General features: G+C 39.2%; 1 protein-coding gene across 4 annotated transcripts in view; it reads right to left on the bottom strand.

Moving 5' to 3' along the window:
- Nucleotides 1–2,874: 2,874 nt before the first annotated feature.
- Nucleotides 2,875–25,374, bottom strand: part of BCAS3 (BCAS3 microtubule associated cell migration factor) — a 1,423,373-nt gene continuing 1,400,873 nt past the window's right edge. For 3 of the 4 annotated variants that reach the window (XM_068268730.1, XM_068268728.1, XM_068268729.1), the window contains one exon: nt 2,875–6,124. In XM_068268730.1, coding sequence (XP_068124831.1) covers nt 5,976–6,124 — 149 coding nt within the window. In that variant the 3' untranslated portion in view covers nt 2,875–5,975. The remainder of the gene's footprint in view (nt 6,125–25,374) is intronic. The other variant, XM_068268731.1, reaches the window with a different exon arrangement.

Below are 25,374 nucleotides of genomic sequence, written 5' to 3'. Positions count from 1 at the left end.
TGATGGGCCCCTGGGAAGGAGTGGATGATGGGGTGACTGTGAGTGGTACGTTTGGGACGCCTATGTTTGTTGGATGATTCTACAGGGTACAGATACCCTTCAAAAGAGAGGTTGGAGAGATGAGAGGAGTATATACAAGATGTTGACGGGGCAAATGTATAGGATTGTGATATGAGAAGGATAAATAGATAACTGTCTCAGCAACAGTCATGTAATTGTGAGGAAAAAGAGTTTAATGGTGAAGAAAGTTACAATTATGCTTATTTAGCTCTTACCAATCTACGATGAATAAACGATGATGATCACACATTTCAGTTTAGGGGTATGGCAAGAAAAGAAATTGCTAATGCCCCATGTAACTGATTACTCATGAATTTGGGTCTGTGTGCTGAGTTAAAAAAAAAAAAAAAAAAATTAAAAAAAAATAAAACAATCAGAACAAGTCATTTTCTGGGCCTCGGACAGAGAGGAGAAATTTAATGTACTCTGGAGAAGATGGGAAATATTTGCGCTTTCTGAGGAAGGCCAATCTCTGTTGACTGATCATCTCTGCTAGATTAGCACTTTTTTGGAGCGGTTTCGGTGAGCTATGACCAAGCAGAGAGAAATATGACTGAGGCTTCAGTCAAAGTTTTCTCTTGCTTCTTTTCTTTCTGTCTTTCCTTTCTCATTTCCCATTCTACTCTTCTTCTTTTCTCCCCCTTTCTTCCAATTACCAGCTAAATATAGCTATGATGGGTTCACAGTTACTTATTAGTACACAAATCTGGCATTTGACTCTGACAATATTGACTTATTTTTTATTAATATTGAGTATACATACATGTTCAGCCACCTTGGACCATGTCGTCTCCTACGGTAAATATTTAGCTACCTCTACGGTGCCTATGGCATACCATACTCTTTCTCAACCTATTACCCTGATTCCTCTAAGTGAGGGATCGCATGGTCAAGAGTCAATACAACATAGCTCCTAGAGATGGGTGGTTCACCTTTGCCAATATGTATCAGATATCACTCCGATTCCAGTTTTGGTCAATGCATATCATAGTGAACTGTCATGTACCTCGTATATGCTTTTCTAAATATTTCTCGTTTTTACTGTATGTGATTTTTGAAAAACTTTCTGAATAAAAATTATTATATTCAAAAAAAAATAATCTATTAGAGCAAAGAAGAAATGTTGGGTTTCATTCCGCTTTAGGTGCTATTTTGTTCCCAGGGTGAAATCTTAGTTCCTAGCCCCCTTCTAACTCTTCGATTGACAAAAGCTTTCCCCTAACAATCCAGGTAAAAAATCCTTATTCCAGAACAGGGACTCAAGCTGGGAATGCTCCTTGTCCAAATCTAATAGTTTGATCAATCGTCTCCTTAGAATCAGAGAGTTATTTACCAATGGGAAGGAAGATAGAGGGATAGAATTTTTTTTGTCCAAAGTAGGCCTGAGATAGGGAATAGGGAGATGGACAGTGCAATTTTATGAAAGAATTTTTGCACAATGAGATTTTTTGTTGCTCATCACGAGCTTGTGATCACGGATAACCTGTGATCACGAGGTCAGATTCCGAATTCATGATCACCTCTTGATCACAGATTCAGTTCTGGATGCACCCGTGATCGTGGTCCAAATCCGGCTCGTGATCACAGATTTAGCCGTGATCACAGGCCGTTATTATTACCTGAACACCCACCGACTTTAGCGGTTAATAGCAAGTAAATGCGGTAAATAACAGTTAATGTATTGAAACGTTAAAATCGATTTTCTCAAAAACTATAAGGTCTTTTTGAAAAATGTTTTCCTCTTCTTCCCGCTGTTCTTCTTAACATATTTAGCAAATTTTGTGTTTCTAGCAGGTAAGGCCGCTAAAGTCGGCGAGTTTTGGCAGGTTTTTAATCACAAATACTTTTTTCATTTGAAACTTTAAAGGATACTCGAACTGACATGTGACATGATGAGATAGACATGTATTTGTACAGTGCCTAGCACACAAATAACTATGCTGTGTTCCTTTTTTTCTTTCTCTGCCTGAAAGAGTTAAATATCAGGTATGTAAGTGGCTGACTCAGTCCTGACTCAGACAGGAAGTGACTACTGTGTGACCCTCACTGACAAGAAATTCCTCTTTCTTGCTCTCAGAAGCCATTTTCTGCTAGGAAAGTGTTTTATAGTTGGAATTTCTTATCAGTGAGGGTTACACTGTAGTCACTTCCTGCCTGACTTCTTACTTACACTTAGATACCTGATATTGAACTCTTTCAGGCAGAGAAAGAAGAAAAGGAACACAGCATAGTTATTTGTGTGCTAGGCTGTACATACACGTCTATCTCATCATGTCACATGCCAGTTCGGGTATCCTTTAAAATAAATTTTCTCAAAAACTAAAAAAAAAAAATTTGAATTTTTTTTACGTTGTAGCCACTTTTCACCTTTATAATCCATGCAATTTTGGTGATTGTAGCATGTATGGGGGTTTGCTATGAACGTTCACGGCCGTGATTACGGATTGTACATGCAATCATGGCTAAAATCCAGGTCAAATTCGGAAGTCCATTTCAAATTCGGATCATGATCACTGCGTATCTGGATTTCGATACTGCCGTGGCCGGATTTACTCAAATTCATGATCAGGGGTATCCAAGCAACACTATTGAAAACGTACCATTAGGCTTACCTGGTGCTTGCTTGAGCACTATTGGGCCTGTGGTGTGAGAATATCTGGTGATTTTTGTCTGTATGAGGGTAGAATGTGTGCTAGGAAGATAACATTAGTGAATGAGGAGATTGCCACTGTATTCAAGAGGGTTGCCACTAAACAAGGCATTAGTAAATCAACCCAGGACTTAGAAGTCAGAATACAAAAAAAACACATTCGGTATCATTGTAAAATCCATTATTTATTTAATATTCACAAATAAAAGCTTACTTATACATTGCAATATTTTCTAAATTCCAGATTTCTCACATTTCATTGCCATTTTTGCTTAGCCATTACAAGAATACAGTTCAATAGTTGTTAACAGTTTTATTTCACTGAAGATACCCACAGACTATAGACCACAAGGGTGCAAAGACCAAAATATGTTTGTTCAGGAAACATAAGATGTTTTAGTAGAACAACTTTGAATATTTCATTCAATAAAAAGCATTGCATATTTTCCAATGATTTTGCTCAATTATAGACCTGCAGGGATTTCTTTCCACTCTGATATTACCAAAACCACTGTTTTAGGTATTTATTGATGCTACATGCCAGTAATAAAATTATTTCAATTGTTGCCTTGCTTGAGTTATTACAAAAGTTAAAAACAAACAGACAGCACTGTTAAAAGATTGATGCAATATAGACGTATTATGTTAAACAAATCAGACTTCAACTATTCATATACAGTGCAGATTAACAATAGTATACAAATCTGATTGGCTGCTATGTGCCTCACTTCCACTTTTCATGAGTGCGACTCCGGTTCTATACAAAACCGTTTTGCTACAATTTATGTGGTTTTAGACATCAAGTATTCACAATTTATTACAAATTAATTTAACAAGATCAATCCATAGACAACCAATTTAGAATTGATGAGAATGTAAAATTAGACAGTCCATGCCAGGTACAATAATCAAAGACTAGTTTATATTTATCTACCTAATAGGCATGGCAAGTAGTGCAAATCATTCAGTTATTGAGTTTTTTTAAATACGTGTGCTTATTCACAATTATGCAGTAAACATGCGGAAAATGAAAACTTCAGAATAATGTGCTTTCTTGGATAATAGTGGATTTAAGTAAAAGTTGATGAAAAAATAACATACAACTGAAGAAAGGTTGTTAATTTGTAATGAATCACTATGAAGCTATGTACCTTTGCAGAAATACACTTTCTCCAGTCTCAGAAACTAAAGTGGTGAACCATGTTTCACATTTAATAAAGTTATTGGAGATCTCTGTAAATGCTTCTGCTACTTTTTTTCTTCTACACATTTTTGCACAGTTTTTATATATATATTTGGTTCCCATGCACAATTGTTTATTTATGCAATACAACACTGAGCTCTAAATTACAGTTTTTGAAAAGCATAGAACGGCCACACATAGTCTTGAGTACATAAAGTTTTCACTTTTAAGCCAAAATGCACATCTTGATGGGACAATTTTGTTCAGAACATCAGTGTAAAAGACTTGGGGTGCATGTAATAGACTGCGCTAAACAGAATTATGCACGTAAAGTCTTAACGCACAATGAGTAAAGAAGAATGCAATACATTATACGTAATGCATTACGCTCTACTCATTGTGCGGTAAGACTTTACGCATGTAATTCTGCTTAAAGCAGTTTATTGCATGCACACCCTTGTAAGTAACAGACTATATTGTAATAATGTAAAGTGTTAACCTTAAAGGGAATCTAAAGCGAGGCTTCCATATTTTAAGCAATACCAGTTGCTTGGCTATCCTGCTGATCTCTTTGGCTGCAATAGTGTCTGAATCACACACCTGAAACAAGCATGCAGCTAATCCAGTCAGACTTCAGTCAGAGCACCTGATCTGCATGCTTGTTCAGGGTCTATAGCTAAAAGTATTAAAGGTAGAGAATAAGCAGGCCAGCCAGGCAATATGTATTATTTAAAAGGAAATAAATATGGCAGCCTCCATATCCCTCTCACTTTAGGTTCCCTGTAAAGTGGACCTAAAGTCAGAATTTTATTTTAACTGGTTTGTCTCCAAAAAGTTAACACTGAATTAGGTTTCTATTTGAAGGTCTCATTTCCTGTGGAAATAGTGTTCTTGTATACACACATTATACATTGTTTTGCTTGCTACAAGAGATGGATTTGCAAGGTGTGAAGTCCATGCAGAGAGGAGGAGGAGAGGGAAGAGGGTATTCTCCTATATTTCATCCACCTGATTTCTAGGAAGCTGTGAAGTTATATTTGTTCTGTTGTGAACAAGTATGAAGATTGCTTTAACTTCGGTGGTTTGTGTTCACTCTATCAATGTGTGCTGTTTAACCCTTTAAGTACCGGATGGTCCTGGCCTCTTAAGGACCAGAACGGCCCTTTTCTTATTTTTACGTTGTGATCACTGTGATTGGCTGAAAGTGATCACATGGTCAGGAGCCAATGCAATTGTCTCTTGATCCTGTATGGAGCTCTGCTGCTATGACAGCAGAGTGAGTGGACTGCAGCATTGCCAGAGCAATGGGAGTGATGAGAACGACATTAGTGATTGAAATCCATGCCCTGGCAGGGAAAAGCAGGCGTAAACAGGGCATAGCTTTCAATCACTTATGTACCAACATGGTCAAGCTAAGCTGTTGTCACAGCTAATGAACACCAACACCTTTGAGAAGATTGGGTACAGGAACAAGATACACAGCCTGGTGAAAATGGATACCTCATCACATGATAAACACAAGAATTCTGTATTTATATTTCAGTTATGCTGCATTTATTTGCTCATCTTTGTTGGCTTATGGTTAGTATAGGTAGCAGAACTAGTACAGATTTTGTTTTCTTTAGACTGTCGCAGCATGACTTTAGGTCCATTTTAAAAAGCACATATTCCTCCCTCTATAAGAAAAATGATCCAGACTCTTTAGCCCGTTTTTTTATTTCTAGACACAAAAATCATATATTTGCCATTAAACTCAGTACAGTAATATCATATCTAAAAATGTGCATTTCCCATTAAATTATATATCCAAATATATATATACCAGAATCACCAGTGTATATCATGCCACTGCAGAAAACACAGGCAGGTAGAAATCACATGAAGACTATCTGAGTATATTACTAATGTCTCAAGCAAATATTAATGCCTAGCAAAGCTAAAAAAGGAACGCATCGCATTTCTTAAATTCTACCCTATGCAAAGTCTAATAAGATTACAGAATACAAAAAAGAATCATAAAGATAAGCATAAAAATATTATAAACTATTTGAAAATGATGTTCTTCCATTCAGTTATTTAATGTTATAGAAGTCCTGAAGGGAGGAGGCTGAGCGGTTGACTTTCATTGCTTGGGAGGGTTGTCTTGTAACCATCAAAGTTGCGTGGAATACTACCACTAGTAGATCCAGAACTGTTACTTAGCGTCTCTATGCTTCCGTCGCGCTGCAGCTCTGAAATCATACAGAGAAACAAAGACAGGATATAAGTAAACAGTTGAAACATGGCTAATGTTTCATTACAAGAATAAACAGGCTCATGGAGTTACAGTACCTAATACAGAAATGTGTTTACGTGTTGGTGACTTATGAAGTATGTTGGATATACCATTAGCTAGTAGAACTAACTATAACAACTTGAGGCAAGCCATACATGGACTTATATATTTTCATATGTGACAAAAGATGCAACATCTGCACATTATCAAGACAATTTCCGTGGATGAGACTCTAAGGCTCAACTGTGGATTGCGTAAAGGTTTCTATAGTGATTTTCAAGTGAAAAATGTCTGCAACTTCAATTGCATATGTGCAGGTATTCTTATTGCTAAAAATATTTGGCACGGAGACCAAGTACATATAGTCACATACATGCATTCTTTATTCCTTAATAATAATGTAAATATTTGCTGAGATTATTTAGGGTACATGCAAAATATGCGACATGGAAATTTTGGTGCCAGAAAGAGCCACTAGTAGAATATCGTTAAAGTTACCAACAATTTACTATTGAACAGTGGTAATTCCCAATATTTTACTCACGCAAAAAAGTAAAGATGACCAGCACTTGCCAATTCTTAAAAAGCAGAATATTTATTATTCACAAAAAAGAGTGAATAAAAATAGCCATGACATCCGGACTCCCAGAATGTAACTATAGCTCTTGGTAGTAAGTATAGCTCTTAGCTGCATATAATGGCATGAGGACTTCCTCCAGAATACGTTACGCCTCCATTGCAGCCCAATTCTAGTCACAACGGACTGTCGCCGTTTCCAACGGATAAACCGCTCTTTGTCAAGTGAAAGCTGCAATGGAGTCCTTTCTGGGAGTCCGGATGTCATGGCTATTTTTATTCACTCTTTTTTGTGAATAAATATTCTGCTTTTTAAGAATTGGCAAGTGCTGGTCATCTTTACTTTTTTGCTTGCATCAAGTCTGTATCAGCCACACAGGCTAGACCTGGCACAGCCGTTGAAGCAAGATAGGTGTGCTGTCCAAGAAGTACGAAAAATCCCAATATTTTACTAACGCTAAACCTAACCCTATTCTCATATGAACCCTCTATGTACCGGTGCCTAACCCTAACCGATCCCCCCACTGATGACTAACCCTAACCAATTCACCCATGGATGCCTAACCCTAACTGAACCCCCCATGATGCCTAACTTTAACTGACCCCCTGATGCCTAACCCTAACTGTGTCTCCCTGCTGCAAACCCGATGGTAACAGGAGGTAACAGGAAGCCTTCACCGCTCTATTTTTTCAGATGCCATGCAAATCTCCCTTAATTGTTGATATCAACATGGGTGCCTATGAGGACCCAAACGTATGTGGTGCCTACAGCTCCCAAATGTCCTATCACCAATTTTTCTTAGCCATTGCTAGTTAATGATCAACCAAATGCAGTGATCACAGGGGTCACATGATTGGAGGCCACAATAGTTGGTCTTCAGTCACCCTGTATATGCCAAGGCTGCAAGCAGTGGTGTGGCCCCAAGATAGCTGCACTCATGGGAGTATGCAGCAGCTAAGAGTCAAAACATGAATATTTCTACAGCATGAGGAATGTGCTGCAGAAATGTTAATTTTCTGGCTAGTGGTGAGTGGTTACACACAACATATTCAGAATGAATTTGGGACGGGTTTGGGAAACATTTGGTTTCAGCCTGCCACCCACTGAGATGAAAGCAGTTAGAAACTAACTTCAAATGCAGCAGAATAGGACAATCTGTGTTAGAAAATGCAAGGCCAGCTAAACACATCTCTGAATACAGGTTAACACCGGTCCATCAGTTTTTAGATCTTTTCTAAAAATCAGACTCTACAGTTGCAAAGCATTTCAGAAACACACCTCAAATTCAGAATAAATAAAATAAGGTCCGTTTACACAAGCCCCTATAGAATATACCAATTAAAGGAAAAGAAGTGAGCTTCCAACAATATGTATAGAATTGTGCTGTACTTTGTTAAACAGGAGAAAGAAAGAGACAAGTAAAAAACATCGATCAATGATGATTTTTAATGGGTCAATAAAAAGTGTTCAGTTTCAGAGATCAAAGCTTCCTTTATCTGAAGTGGAGTTCAAACCCTGAAAGTTTGCCATTAAATATATAATTTTACAATACAGTTAGGGTTTTTTCTAACCAATAAAAAAAAGAGAAAAGTAATCATTATGAATAACTATTCGAAAAGCTTGAGGCCTAAATGTAAAGGCAGCTGCAATAACTAAATATTAATTTGTGGATAGCAGAAACTTGGGCCAGCCAACCATCAGCAGATGCTATGTAGACTTACTGTATGTCTGAAGTAAGTGCCTAGAGATGCTGGTTCACTAGAAAAACATCAGCCACAAGAGTAGCAATACAACAGAGATGCGAACATAAAGGTGGAATGCTAACCATTACTGTGTGATGCTACCATATATACACCCCTGACACTCTTCCAAAAGAGGCCCCCTTTCAGAATGAATTTGTAGTGATCATTCTTCAGGTGCATCAGTGATTGTTCTGATAGTAGATGATTGTTTGAAATGGTTTGAGTCAGCAATAGTGGTCAGCCGAAGTATCTTGCTAAGAATTAGGCTATGCATGCACACTAGATTTTCGTTGCACAAAATAATTGTTTATGTGGTAGTGTATGTACAAGAGTTCCTCTCCTATTTGACTGACTGCTATTGCAATTTTTGCTTTCTAGGCTCAAGCCACCTACGCATGTGCACTGGTGAGGGCATGTATTCCACCCTTCATTGTGAAATTGCTGCTGCCTATGCGGGAGACCAACCACTCACTGCATATATTTGCACTCTGCAGGAGCAGCTCAGTAGAAATCCTCCTTTCTCCCTTCACTGCAGGAGACAAAGCTACTGTAAAGGTGCCCATACATCTAGCGACGTATAGGCAGATCGACCAAGAGACAGATCTTTCTCTGATTGAATCTGAACGTGGTTGCTGGCATAATGTGGGCTCATGTGTGACATCACACACATGCCCATGTATATGCCGGCAACCATGTGGGGCACGTGTATGTGTGCGGAGGCCGGAGCCACTGGCGGACATCGACAGGTAAAGTATAATTTTGGTGACAATAGCATTAACCACCAGACGATTTGCTATTAACCACTAAATTTAGCACAAAATTATGAAAAAATTACAGGAAAATTATGTAAAATTATCAATGGTTTACACAAAATCAATTGAAAAGTAATAGTGATTTTAACTTTTGGATTGCCTGGTAAGCATTCGTATTACTTGCTTACCAGATACAAATAAAGAATTGATTTTTGAATTTATGCCGACAGTTACACTTTAAGCTGGCCATGCATGTATAGAGTTCCATCCAATGTTCCAAAACAATTGATTTATTTCAGAAAGGATTGATTCAGTAAGGAATAATTTCCTACCACACACAACACATGAAATAAGTAAATGAACAAGGTTAGCACCAGATGCCTCAGCCAGCAGAAACAATGCTGAATATTCCTTTATGGATGTGCTCTAGCAGTAGCTTTGTCAATATATAAAGTAGATCACAGACAACGCATCCAATACATGCAATTAGGCATTTTATTGAAAATCGATCAAACCACAGCATTGCACTATTCAATGCAGTGCAATGTAATGGACCAACGATTTACCACTGATCCTGCCTCGCCCCTAATCAACCTAGATTTTCCGTCCTATGCGATTGATACTTTCAGTTCAAATTTATCAAAATTTGATTGGTTGGACATTTAGAAGAATTGATTCCAGCCCAGTTCTATCAGAGCAATCGAATCTGCCGAGATTACAATGGGAAAATTGATGTGTGCATGGGCACCTTTAAATTATCGATTTAAAATTATCATTCAAATGTTTAAAAACAATTTTATGTCATTTACATTTTTTAGATTTAGTATGTGATACAATGATTGTACTTGACTAAAAATCATCACAAACAATGGCTTAAAGGAGTTATCAGGCAAAAAAAAAAAAAATAAGTTTTACTTACCTGGGTCTTCTACCAGCCCCATGCAGCCATCCTGTGCCCTCATAGTCACTTGCTGCTGCTCTGGTCCCCCTCCGTCAGCTAGTTTAGTTTTTGCCAACCTCGGGGTCGGCGGGCCGCATTGCGTACATTTTTACGCATTCCCACTGGTGCAGGAACATTAACACATACATTTTTATGCGTTAGTGGTTCAAAAAAGTGAAAGGTAAAAGGGATATGGAGGGTGCCATATTTATTTCCTTTTAAGCAATACCAGTTGCCTGGCTATCCTGCTGATCCTTTACCACTAATACTTTTAGCCAAAGACCCTGAACAAGCATGTATCAGATCAGGCATTTCTGACAATATTGTCTGAACTAAAATGATTAGCTGCACACTTATTTCTGGTGTTATTCAGACACTACTGCCGCCAAATAGATCAGCAGAGCTGCCAGGCAACTGGTGTTGTTGAAAAGGAAATCAATATGGCAGCCTCCATATCACTCTCACCTCAAATTCACTTCAAAGGGAATAAAAATGGCAGCTTCCACATTACAACACTATAGGCTTTTAACATTCCCTTATCATCTCTATGTCATTTTCTTTTCACATTTCCTTTGTATGGTCCTGTTATAGACATGTTTCTTTAGCCAGCTAATTAGTGTTGTTGTTGTTTATAAATCTGTGTACATGACCGGTTTCTACAACTTCCTTTCTGTCATGCCATTCATATGTAAATGATCTTGTTGAGCAAACACCTGAGTTTAGGGAGCCACATCACATTTCCTGTGTACAAACATTTCTACTAGTCAAATGTAATCTTGCCTAGAATCTCTTCTTCCCAAGAACTGCGCATAATTTGGAAAGGATTTCCACCTAATAGACCCTTATCAAGGGATCGCTTGTTGACTCCCGGCTCCAAGCCACTATAAAACCATATTGCAGACACTAGTTCGGGGCGTGGGCTATTGTGTCACTCCTACAATTTGCACTTACAAGCTGCTTCAGTCTCTGGATTTATGGCTCAAACTTCACATATTCAAGGTGTGGTTTGTAAAGAGCACCAACAGCAGAGACGAAAGCAGTTATACGCTTATCCTTAATGTAACATTACTTGACGTTCCCTGAGTAATGTGTTTCAAGTCATCACAATCAGGGCTGCTTTACTTTGAGACTGAGCTTTTATTCTAAATGGAATATAAATAAATAGCCTGGTATTTCAATCATTACGTCTAATCTCACCATCTTTCCTTCTGTGTGGAGACTGTGCAGGCACACAAGTGTAACATAAACTTGTCTCACTAACACAGGAAGAAACTGCAGCATTTAAGTCAGTCCTAATGCATTAGTTTTCCCTGACATTCTAAAGGAATATACATAAACATCCAAATACAGTATATTAGCTTTATTGCAGATATCAGGGCTTAAGGTGGCCACACACCATACAATTAAAAGATCCAATTTTTCAGCAATTCGATAATTTCAATCAGTTGTCTCGAAAAATTGAGAGCTATTCTTTGTTTTCGATCGATAAATCTGATCAAATTTCACTTTATTTTATTTTTGGAGATTGGACTCGTTGGAAATTTCAGACCAACTTTATCAAGAATTGTATGGTGTGTGATGGATTGTCAATTACTTGATGTACAGTTCCAATCATTTTTTTCTGAGCTTTCAATTATTTTATTCATGATTGGGGAAAAAATACCATAGGTGTGTGGTACATTGGTCAGATTTTTTAATTGTTATAATCAGTCAGAAAAATGGATTGCTCTTCTTGAATTGAACAGATATTTAAAAAATGGTATGGTGTGTGGCCACATTTAACGTTGAACTATCATGTAATTGTTGCGTTTTCAGTTTATGCTATTCTAACTTATGGTGCCCATACATGGTACAATTATTTTCATTCAATCTTACCATTTCTATGTAGTGTAAGGGTAAATTAAGTGAATATACTGAAAGGATAATTTAGGCAGTTCCCTTATGTTACATAGAAATTGTAAGATTGGATGAAAATATGGTACCATGTATGGGCACCATTAGCTTGCCTGATGTTTATTTATGGTTATACTATACTTTCAGCTTAAAGTGGATCCGAGATAAACGTTTACTCATTGCATAATTGTGTTCCTTTCATATAGTTTATAGGGCATTCCTCAAACCAAATACTTTTTTTGTTTTGTTTTAATACTCTAATTCCCTATGAACTAAACAAGCCTCGCCCACAGCTCCTTTTGTGCCTTGGCACTGTAGCAAGGGCTTATGGGAGCTCAGTCTGGGCAGGAGAAGGCGGAGGTTACTAGCCATTGATTTCAGAGGCAGAGGGGAGGAGGGAGGAGGAGAGGTAACTGAATTTTCACACAGGCAAGCTGATAGCATCTCCAGCCCTAAGCCTGTGACAATGTGATAAACAGAACATGGCTGCTCTCATTGTATCACAGGAATAAATAATCATAAACTGTTGAAGCTGTTTGCAGCTAGATATGCTGTCTAAACTTTAGATAAGATATATAGACAAGTTACTTGTTATAGTTAGTTTTTCATCTCGGATCCGCTTTAATGTTTCACAAGTTGATGCATTAGTGCTTCGCCTAGTGGTTCATTTCATATATGATGGTGTAATCAACATCCTTGCTGATTTTTAGAACAAGGAAAACAGTCGTCATCTCAGCCACTTGGAAGACATGCTGACTGCTGTCAGAACAATGCAGTCAGCTTCCTTTATTATTTATATCAGTGTATCACTTTCATATATCTATGATCATTAAAAAACAAGGACGTTGAACTCTCACACGCAGATAAGATTATATTAAAGAGGACCTAAACTCAGATCTTCCTCTCTGCTCTAAAAGATAAGAAACAGCATAATAACCTTGAAAGAAAAGCATTTCTTAGTCACAGCTTACAAAACTCCTGCAATAAATCTGCAGTGCATCTACTTCCTGATTTCACTGAGGCAGAAAAAGGGTTAACATCCTGTGTTTACATATTAGCGGTGTCTGCCAAATTTCTGTGCTGACACAGCTGAGAAATCAAATTACACTTGTGTTTACTTACAAATGATGGGGAATTTGACAGGCTTTTCTCTCTAAAAATACACAGGGTGCATCTCTCTCTGTTTTCTTTGTGTGTGGTGCAAGAGTTCAGGGCCACTTTAAGTTTATTACATACGCATAAGGCACACATTTGTAAACAATCCAGGAGGCAAGTAGGCCATTTAACCAAGATCATTGTGTCTGCAGCAGGACTGTGGCAATTCCCAATTATAACCTGCACCTATTGAATGGGGATTTGCCAAAAAAAACAAAACAAAACAAAAAAAGCCCCCATAAAAATCAAGTTAGGTGTTATCAGAAGCATAGATTATTTTCCTGAAGTCAGGCAAAGATATGAATGGTCACGGCACAAGAGATGTAATTCTGAGGCATTTGTACACAATGGGGAATATACTGCATTGCTATATAGCCACATTACTCTGAGCAATATAACAGCCTTGAGTTACTTCAGAATCAGTAAGTTTCAGCTAACAAAGCCATTGATTGTTGATGATCTTCACAAGAAATAGCACACGTGTTACTGGGCTTACGGTGCATGTATGTGTAGGGTCACTGCTAAGAAGGTGAGATGGTAGTTGGACAGAGCAAATCTGACTTCAGTTTTATGTCTGTAGGCAGCAGTAAAGGGAATTTGACAGAATATTATGTCGAAACGATTTATACTGACTGTATACCACTAAGCAAGTTACGCACAAATCAGTTTGCAGCTAAACTCTGAAAACTGAGATTGAAATTTCTTTCATATTGAACTCCGCCACTAAATAATAATGAGAGTGGCCTCTCCATCAAGTATTTTATTCCAGGTACTACTTTTCTTTCTCTGTTAAAAAAACACCCCCAGCTTTTATGTTAAATGACTTTCTATTGGTGAAGAATCTACTGATAAGCTACAGCAAGCATTGTATGGAGCTCAAATTATATTTTGATCTGTCACAACATTGAAGCCATTAAAGCCACTCACAAGTGATGTGAATAATACAGATTTTCTTAGTACAATGGTACTGTCAAGTGGTGTAATTTATCAGGCGGAAAGAAAAACGGACAGCTCTGAAGGTGATCTGTTAGAAGCAGTACAAATAAGCAAGCATCAGTATCAGAATGACTTTGATGAGATCTAAACTGTGATAGCTAGGTAGATGATAATATCTGAGCATCTTCGAAGTGGCAGGTTTTGTGGGGTGTTCCTGGTAGGCAGTAGGCACTTGTTAACAGTATCTTTTAAAAATGGTCCAAGGAAAGACAACCTGTTAACTGGCAGCAGGATTATGCACACTCAGAGCTTATTGATGGGCAAGGAAAGCAAAGACAAGCCGGTTTGTTCAATCTCAGATAAGAGCTACTGTAGCACAAAAACCTTTGGCCATGAGATGGAAGTGTCAGAACAAAGTGCATCACACCATGTATGGGGCTGTACAGCCACAGACCGGTCGTAATGACCATGAGGTCTTCTGTGCACCAGTGACTGACTGGGCACTTTTAGAATGGGCACTTTGTGAGGTGTGTTATGGTGATTTTTGAATAAAGCATTTTTAAATATTCTGCTGGTGCTCCTCATTGATCTGGACTATTACCGGTAAGAGAATTCCCATTGGTCATATCAAAACAGATTCACACATGCTTTTTTCGTAGGGCTCCCTTCTCTCTACTGCTGCCATAAATAGAAACCCTGGAAAAAGCATCTTTAAATCTGTGACTTCTTATTGGCCATTGCAGTGACCAGTGGGATTCTTTACCAAAGTCTTAAGCCTTGGGTACAAAAAAAAAGGCACCACATTACCATCACACTGACATTGTTTGCCCGACATGTGACCTTTTAAATTAGGGAATACGTAAAAATGTTGAGAACCCTTTTGACTTTTCCACAATTTGCCACTGTGATGGAGTGACCAAGGCATGGAGAATCTTCACAAGACTATCTATCAAGCTTGAGCTCATGGCTTTCATTTATTCCAGTTAAATACAAAGGAAAAGACACCACTAAAGCTTCAGCAAATCTCAGCTTCTTCACCTAACTTAATTAGGGCACAGTTTCTAGAGACCTTTCTGAATACAGAAATCACCAACATCTCAAAACGTTGCTTGCAAATATAAAACATATGGGTAGGGAACTTGACATTTAGCAAATCAGCAGTCCAAATAATGTTTGTCATGTTAAAAGTCCTTTGGTGTACAATAGTGACAATTATGTTATGCCTTATGCTGGGGATACACGGTACTTTTTCCCCTTATCAATCGAGCCGCTGAGTCGAGAGGAAGATAAGGAAGCGCCGGCGGGGACGAGCGGGAAATCGATCCGGACGGCGGCGGGAACGCGGCAGGAGTCGATCCGGCAGCTAATCGAGCCGCCGGGTCGTACCGTGTATCCCCAGCTTAAGACTTACTGGTCTACCCTTACATTTATTTATGTATAAATTGTATGTGGAGTGGCGTGAAAGGGTTTGGTCTTCTTTCCAATACAATGTTATGGCAAGCGCTGCATCACGGAGCTCTCCCCCATTACTGTCTATGAGACAGGCCACAGTACCCGCAGTACGATGCAACGGAAGCGGTTCAGCCGACACAGAAGCTGCAGTGCGTTGGCGAGTGGTACCAAGCAGCACACAACTCAATGGGAGTCAATGGCACCACAAACAATCTTTATAGATTGTCACAGTAGCAGTGCGGCGTGAATGTACACATCAGGGGAATCGCCTTGTCTGGCAGTAAGTACTGTACGTCACTGAGAGTGTGTGTGTGTGTGGGGGGGGGGGGGGGGGGGGGAGTCATTCAGATTTCCTGGTCAGTGCAATCTGTAGCAGGGACCAATCTACTTGTGTAATGGTGCAGTCGCGTGCAAATTATGCGTTGCTGGTGACTCTTATGTCATGCATAAATTGCAACGCACATGTGTACAACCACCCTAAAAGGGCAATATGATATAAAAAGCAACATTTTCAAAATATATCCCACACAAATCCAAAATGAAATTAACAGGTTATTTGTGTTGACTGAGGACCCTTACATTCCACCATAGTGGAAGCTCATTGCTGGCTTTTTTAATCCACTAGAAATATTCCCCTGTGAGGCTGTGGAGCAGTGGTGCACAGCTACCCTCAGTTACAGTCAGTGGTCAGTGCTCCATAACAAAAACAGGGAGAAAGGCAAGAAAGAAGTCATTTATTTTAAAAGTAACATGAATGTCCTTCTCATTTTACAAATACAAATAACACATCTTTGACAAGCATTTTAGGATGATGTTCTACAGAAGTGTACAAACAAAGTGGACCTCTTTGGACATTATAGGTCCCGATATGTCTGATACAGTAAGGTCATTACATTAGCTCATCCCTTACTGAAGGAATCATAGTGTCTTCCACTAGTTACTGAACACTCTGCTACAAAGTTCTTCAGATGTTATAGCCTGGCAGTGGTCTATTCATTCCTGAAGGTCTGACCACATTCGAATGTGTATAGGCACAATGAAAGTTTAACCTAAACACAGATTTCATGGCTTTTTAGCAAAGGTAAAACAATCTTGTTTTTTCAGCAGTTAACTATAGCTAAGAATCATCAATAGGGGAAAAAGGGGGACTGCTGTTATTTCGGACTGTGATTGCTAATTATATGATATTATAGCCATTCACACTATGAGGTATCCTGTCCATTTATTCAGTGTAGTGAAATCTGAAGACATTATCTGATTCGTCTGAAACTACACTGACTACACATAATATGGCATCTTTCACAATGCTTTTACCACTAGCATTACTGTACACAGCACGCTCATTGCAAACTTGGCTTGTTTTGTTCCCTCCAGACATGCTCACATTCTCTAGTTCTTACATTTAATTCCTATCCAACATTAGCCAAATCAAAGTGGCAGAATGTGTAATGTATATCTCTCGAGCATGGACGTTATCCATGGATGTGGTATTCCAACTTGGTTTATGAATGGAAGACAGTATAGCAACACCTAGCCAGCATGTGATTTTCTGCTGGCTAAAGCATTTGTGTTGGAACATAAATATCTCTGCTAATGTCTGTATGCAAAGTACAGCAGGGGGCTGGAAAACTTTGTAGTCAAATAAGGACCGCTATTAAGGTATTAAACATGTGCTCAGTTTAGACAATTACCTCACTAACGTGGCCTCTCTGGCATTCACACCTTAAAGAACAGAATATTCACGTCTGTGTCACTGAGAAAAATGTGGCTTCTGGATACTGAACATGGAAGCATTATTGTGTTAGATGAAGTCAATGTAGACGAAGATCCGGAGACATTGGTTTTAGCCATAGTCCATAAAATGTTCTTCCAGCCTTTTCTGCAAAAGCAGCCATGGATAAGCTTCTTTCGCTTTTTTTTTAGCCTCACATCCCTAGTCTCCCATAAGTTCAGGAAGTGAAAACAGTAATTTAAATCAGCAATGAGTGGCGTATCCCACACTAATACTGTACTTATCCTGTCTGATTTTGTGCTTTCATCTCCTGCAGTACACAGCTGGCTTTGGTTAAATGTCTCACGTCAGAGCTTTTACTTGCTATGCAGCCATCTCTACCAAGACAGTGTAGAACACAAGTCCAATCAAACATCATTAGGATGCTAAACTCCTTAAACGTTTACTCGTTTCCCTTGTAATTGTTTATCAGACAAAAAGAGTGTTCCAATCATTAAAATAACCTAAACACTTTGTAGTTTTACTTAACCCCTTATTCTCAGCAAAAGCCTGTATGCCATTGGAGCAGCAGCTCTGTCTGGCATCAGGTTGCAGCACCAAAGTGAACTGGAGTCTTTGCTTATAGAAAATGTAATTACTGTCACATTAGAGTTATGAGATAAAAAAGCAGAAATGGAAGGGGTATCTCCCTTTGTCTAGCCAACATAGCTGGCCACTTATAGATATTGTATACCTGGGAGCAATGTGATACTCTATTATCTTAGCACACATACATGATATAATTATATACTAAAGCACAATAAACTCCAAACATTATTTAATATTTGTATTTTTGCATTTTTAGAAACAACAGTACAGGAAACAGTTAAGAATTATCCTGTAATATGTAAAAAAAAATCTGATACTGCTCAGTTGAATGCTTAAAGAACAGATGCAAGGTGAATAAAAAGAAACAAAACTACTTACACTGGGCTTCCTCCTGCCCCTGGAAGCCAATACTTCCCTTGCTGCAGCTCCGTTTCCATCCGCCGGCCCGGGGTCCCCTCTGGTGTAGATGCCGACGAGCATCTACTGCTTCTGCGCGAGAGCCTCTCTCAGTTGCGCTGATGTCATCTGGAGTTTTCTGCGCAGGCACAGAACTACTGCACCTGCGCAGTACTCTCCAGACGACATCAGCGTAATTGACAGCACCGCTTGCGCAAGCGCAGTAGAGGACGACCTGGTGAGGTCGTCTTCTACACCGGAGAGTAGCCCGGACCACCAGCTGGGAGCGAAGCTGCGGCGAGGGCACAGGACTTCTGCTAGAGGCTGGAGGAAGCCCCAGGTAAGTAAAGTTTTTTTTAATTACCTCGGATCATTCTTTTAAAGTGTAACTGTCGGGCGTAAAATCAATTCTTTATTTGTATCTGGTAAACAAGTAATAAGGATGCTAACCTGGCCATCCAAAAATTAAAAATCACTCTTACTTTTCTTCTCCATAAAACATCATTCCCCAGTTTCCGTGGCTCTTACTTAGTACATCTGCCACACAAAGCAGGGTATGCTGGATTTTCTTTTTTTCTTCTTTACTTTCCCCTCAGACATAACTAATGCAGCCTGGCTGAAGCCTCTTTCCCTCCCGTTTTCCCCTCCCACAACTCTGTTCCTCTCTGATTGGCCAATATTTCTCATGCTGAGACAATGCACTTTCTACTGTAGATCTGGGTAGGAGTGTCTGAAGACTGGGAGGAGGGCGGGCAATGATACACAGACAGAGTAAGGGAGGAAATGCTGTCAGAATTGGCTTCAAGATAGACACATTAAAAATGGAAAATCCTAAGAACGGTTTTCTCTTTTTTTTTTTTTTTTTTAACTATAGATCACTATAGATAAATCACTATGGATAAATCACTAAAATCAAATTGTGGACAGTGTAATACATATGTTATGTAAGTAGAGCAAGTATTTATTTATTTATATATGTGTTTTTTTTTCTAAGATACTAGGGCTGGCAGCTCCTCTTTAAGGCCTCTTTCAGATGGGCAGCTGACAGGCATTGAATTAACCACCTGTGAGCAGCTCACCTGCACTGGTCGGGTGCTTGCTAGCGCTCGGTACAAGCACTAGATAGGTGACCCACCCCCCATGGAGTCACATCTAAGCGCGCTCAGACATGACGACCTCTGCCGCCGGGTAATGCCACCATGTGTCAAGTGCTGATGTGCTTGGTGTTACAACCATTGTCATTCAACTGCATTTAAAATGCACCTGAATTGCATTTTTGGATGGCAGGCAGAATGCTTAACTGCTCAGCAGTACAGTCGCCCATATGAAAGAGGTCTTACATTTAGTTTTAAATAGGTTTCGAAGAGAGGACCCAGCACTGTGGGATCCATTAACTAAAAATTCTTTGGTCCAGGAGATCTACAGTATTTTCCAGTCATTCTACTGGACAACTAGGTTTATTTCTTTTACTTCCAGTTTGTGTATTTTTTTTCTTGCAAGCACATAAATAATTGTTCCAACCCATTTGTGTTGGCTTGTTTGAAAAGGAGCCTATGTTATGTGCTCCCCTGCTTGGCACCTAAAAACATACAGCTTTTTAATGTGCTCATAGATAGTGACTTGAATCTGCCTGGTTGATGCTGATAACTGGAGGAGTGTGGGTGGGTGGCAGGGTCATGCAGCGTAGTAACACGTGAATTAAAGAAAGTCTGAAGCCCAAAAAAATAACTCTTTTTACTGGACATTTATCTTCAGCAATAAGATCTTAGCTGAAATGCCGCATTCCCACAGCAGAATTATGTTTTTATAACCCCCAAATCCCTGAGGCAAAATTTGAGGATCGCTTCCTGGTGGAGGTAGAGCTTTGCGCAGTAGCTCTGCCTCTGCTGGAGTCAATCTCTGCCTTTCCCTGCACCTCTCAGTCTCCTTTCACTGAGAGAGGCGGGGAGAGGCAAAGATCGTCAGAGATTGACTGGACTCGAGGGAGAGTTAAAGAGCAAAGCTCTGCCTCCCCCTGGCAGCAAAATCCACAACCTGGAAAGTCGTGGAATTTTCCCCCGGGATTTGGGGGTATAAAGACATCGTTCTGCTGCGGGGGTGCAGGATGCAGCGTTTCAGCTATGATCTGTTTGCTGAAGATAAATGACCTGTAAAAAGAGTTATTTTTTATGGCTTCAGACTCTCTTTAAAACAAGAAGCTCTGAGCTGTTCACCTGCATTTACCTTTTACTTTAAACCAACCATTATTTGGACACTAGTTATTAAGCCAGTGAGCCACACAATAATAGTGAAGCTAAATAAATCTTTTAAATGATTATTGTCTGAAACAATCATTAGAGATGATTTTGGTGGGAGTTTAGGAATGTGCTTTGTACAGATATGTTGATAGGCCCACAGCCAAGCAACCTGTTCTGTTCTACGGAGAGGGGAGGGGGGAAGACAAGCAAGCAGTGCCCAACTGTGGTATCTGTAAAGGATATTACCAAAACAGCCAATCACAATTGGATCACTAGCAACCTTTTTAGCAACAGCAGGGAACACCTGTACACACTCGAGATTGAGAACTAATGATTGAACTAATGAGAACTCTCAAATTATTGTGTTATTATTTAGCTTGAGAAAATGTATACTGCGCATATAACTTTATATTTGGAAGTTCTTTAAGTTCTGTATGTGTTTGGTTAGCCCCCTTTTTTTTGTAGCTTTCTATTTTTTTTTTTTTTTTATAATTTTGACTTAACAAATCTTGTAAATGTCAAAAACGAAGACACACTGTGCAAGCCACTGCCAAGCATAAATGTTAAAGTATTTTTATGGCACATTAATTCAATGCCTTAAGAAAATCTATATAGTCATCTTTTGCCCGGAACACTCATAAATTATGCTGTGTTTCTTAGTTGTGCTTTTGCCGAAGTGGCCCATTCAAAGTCCTGTTATTTTCTTTATGTCTGCTCTAAAAAAAATCCCATCTCTAGTGCATTATTTTGTTTAATGGTTTTTCCTTTCTCTCTGTTTGATTTCCCCTTCAGCGGGCTGTTAAGCACCATTTCAAAAACTATCCTTAAAAACCATTTGCTGGAAGAGATGACCCTTTACTCTACCTACTGAGAATTGCACAAACTCCTGTACATCGTGGCAGAAAGATGATACAATGACAGCCAGCCTGATGTGTCAGGGTTAGTAGGGAAGCAGCAGCAAGTTGGAATATAGGAATTATTCTTCATCATCTCCAAATGTCACAACACATTATGCTCAAGGTCTCAGCTTGCTGAAGGAGTGACCCTTGACTGAATGGAAGTGCTGGGGGAAAGAACTAATTGTAGCTCCTTTTCACACATCAGTCACTTTTCATGGCACTAAAGCTCTCAGCATTGAATAAAGGCACATTCTCTTGTTTTTTTCCCCCTTTTTTCATTTTATTTCCCACAATTTAGTGTCTCTGCTACATGAAGTTTATTTATGTACTAAGCTTTAAAGAGGCCTGTAAACAGACTGCAGAGAAGACGCCCATGAGATTAAAGATACAAGAGTCCTTGCAGAGGATGAAGACCTGACAGTGTGACTGGAGTAAACTAGATCTAATTACTAGCATGTGGCTGTCTCCACAACCCAGGAAGCAGGAGCACATGGTTGTCGGATATGCTAGCTCTGAGAGAACCATTTTTTCCCTGTTCTCTCAAACAATATCGTAGGTTGGGGTGACTGTTATATTCAGGATGCTAACGAACAAACAACAATTACCGCACATAGTCTTAGTTTACACGTTAAAATAAGGATGGACATTTTCACATCAGAGGAATCAAGATGAACGTAGGGTAAAAAGGACCTGCTCGTGGACCAGTGAAACAAAGCTCTGCAGCAGCAGGAAGGTCAAAGGTCACTTTGCTCTGACCAAGAATGAAAAAGAACATTCCTAAAGTAAGCCACAGATAGGTCAATAATGACCCAATTGTGCAAACAATCGATGCGTTCTAATTAAAGTGTGTATCAAGAAGCAGTGATCCATATACCACAAAACATGCTCCGATTTAATTCAAAATTTTTCCCTTTGCATAGTTCTGTACTATTAACAAGTACAGACCCATGCACCTGTTACTCAACATATTGTATTATCTAGAAACACATATATTTATTTATTTGAGTATTTTTGACTACTTTACTTTGTGTTTTCTACTGTCGTTCCTCATGAAATACGGTTATTGTTGGCGTTTCATAAACCACAAGGTAGATTCTGAAGGGATCCACTACATATCCTAAAAGACCACAATTACAATACTCAAATTGAAATTACACATCCAGAATTGTACATCTGCTGACTTTCATTGTATTGCTGGTTGTTAATTCTAAAATGAAATTATATATTTAGGGGGTGCATATACCTTAGACGTAGTGAGCCACACTAAGAAAACAGCGATTCAAAAAATGATGGAAGTCTCTATAGTGAGTGGTCCTTATAAGGGGTAACTCATTCAGTAGAGTGGAGGGATCCTGGGCTAGATACTTGCAGTCTTCATACAGTAAGCTAAACTGACATTTCAGTTTAATTTAAAGAGAAAAAAAAAAGCTAATTACACTCCAAACATTTCAGCCAACTGTACTGCAGTAAAGCAATACACTTCAATCACTTCCTGACAGGAAGTGCTATGTTTATAAGGATCACTGTTAGGCCCGGTTCACACTTGCGCTGAAGTGGCAATTGGATTCGTGAAAACGGATCTCATCACCGGTCAATTGGATCAGTTTTCACTCCGTTGCCACTGCATTTCTCTTCTGCTGCTTCCGTTCTGTTTCCCAACATCCCCCCCAGACTCACTCCCCCAAAGTGGATTTTTCTATTTAGAACAGTCCATTTCTTCACAAGTGTGAAGAAACGTTCCGTTTTCTCATTGCCCCCAATGCACCGCTTCAGTTTCCGTTTCGCTGGGCTCAGCGGTCCGGAAAAAATGCTGCAGAACCAAAGCTGTTCAGAACCGATCCGTTTGAATTGACGTATGTGAACAGATCCATGGGTCAACCATGGATCCATTTCCATCCGTTACGATCCGTTCCCTTCCGATCCGGGAATGGACTGTTTTTTTAAGTCTAATGTGAACTTAATGTGCAAATGTATGGATCATTCTATGACAGGGGTGTCAAACTCAAATACAAAGTGGGCCGAAATTGTACACTGGGACCTAATCGCAGGCCAACCTCAATGTCTGCTGGCCACCTTCCTACCCTATAAAGTTCCCAGGTGGCCCTCCTCCCTCCCCTATACAGTTCCCTGGTGTTTAGTGCTTCCCCCATCCCTCCCCATATGGTTGTCAGGTGTTCTAGGGCTTCACCTCCAATATAGCTTCCCTGATGGTTTAGAGTGGGCCACACATAATCCAAACTGGGGAAACCACTTGAGGGGCAAATTTAATGGCTCTGAGGGCCAAATTTGGCCCGTGGGTCAGAGTTTGACATGCATGCTCTATGGAGAAACTGCACTGCAGACATAATAAACCATATGCAAATCACTTTTTCTCTTAAGTTTTCTCCTATGTGATATTTTCACAAATTACCAATAAAATGTTTTTCAATTCACCAGCAAGAAAGAAAATCATTTTGACAGTACTTTTTAACTTAATTTTTAGTACTTTTTTCAATTGCTGACAGCTAAAAAGTTATCTTAAAGGATACCAGATGCGAAAAAAATAGGAGAAGCGGAGCTGGCATGTATGGTGAGCCGTCCTGAGGCCCACCGCACCCCCCGTTCTCCTTTCTGCCCCTCCGATGTGGCTAATTGCCCTCCAGCACCCTCTCCTGGGTCACCGAAGTCAGGCATCACTGCCGCTGCTCTGGCCCAGTTGCGCACGTCACACAGTGCACGACTGCAGCCGGGAGAGCTGTGCGCATGCGCATGACATCACAATTACATAAGTAAGTCTATATTTTTTGCATCTGGTATCCTTTAAATAAAAGATGAAAACATCTCCTAGAAGAAAACTTAGGAGAAAAAGTTAATTCAATAAGGGCAAATCTGCAGATTTCAGAAAGAATCAGACAGTTGATTAAAGAAAATGTAAGTAGGAATTGTTAAAAAGTCTTCCATGCTAATAAAAAAAAAAGTCTTCCATGCTGTAATAGCAGCAGTGAAATAAAACGATGAGAACTTCTTGGTGTTTAAAAAAAAAAAATCTAACCGATTTGAAAACTTGAATGTACTGCATGTATAACAGTTATTTAAATTTTTAATCAAAGTGAAACAGCTACGCATATTTGGGAACAAAACTGTGAACAGTGGTTTGAAAAAAAAGGTCTGCCAAACTGGAGGCATTTATTCACATCGGAAATGGGAAACAGGACATTCGGGTGCTTGCAATCGGTGGAAGTTTGGGTTAGCCATAGGCGCCTATTGACATACCAGCAATGTGGGGAACTTTGGGCAACGAGGCCATCTGCAATGCAAAATATGGCTACAAATAGCAGAGGTACTCAATGCTAGGCTCTAACTGTAGAATGGCACCTGGCCTGATAAAGTGGGTTTTCATATGCTAAGCATTGGTCAACACATTAATATATGATGTGGACTTGGAGTTTGCATTTGTTTTAAATATTTTAACAATCATTTTATTTAATTTTTATGCTATAGCTGTGGACTGTTGAGCGCCTTACTACTGAGTTTAATAATATTTAAGAGGACATACACACCCTCTGGTATTGGCGATCCAAATAAGCTGTCTTATCTTTTTAGATATTGTATTCTCTTGTACTTCTTTCAAGTGTACTGGTTGATGGTAGGAGCGCATAACCTTTTTTTATTGATATAAACTTATATATCTCAAACTTATAAAGTGAAGCCAGCAAGTGAAGCTCTAAACTAAATAAATACTTTAATTTGTGATATTTAATATCAATAAATAAAATGTATGTTTAAATAATACTGAAAACAAAAACTATGCATTCCCAACAAAACAGTACCTCTTATATTTTATAAGCTTCCTTAAGGTTAATGAGCGGTATGAAGGTATACAGTCTTAAGATGCCCACATGTATTATGATTTCACTGTCTGAGATGA

The sequence above is a fragment of the Hyperolius riggenbachi genome, chromosome 2 (assembly GCF_040937935.1).
Source record: "Hyperolius riggenbachi isolate aHypRig1 chromosome 2, aHypRig1.pri, whole genome shotgun sequence".
Classification (NCBI taxonomy): Eukaryota; Metazoa; Chordata; class Amphibia; order Anura; family Hyperoliidae; genus Hyperolius; species Hyperolius riggenbachi.
This window is presented reverse-complemented; position numbering and strand designations above follow the sequence as displayed.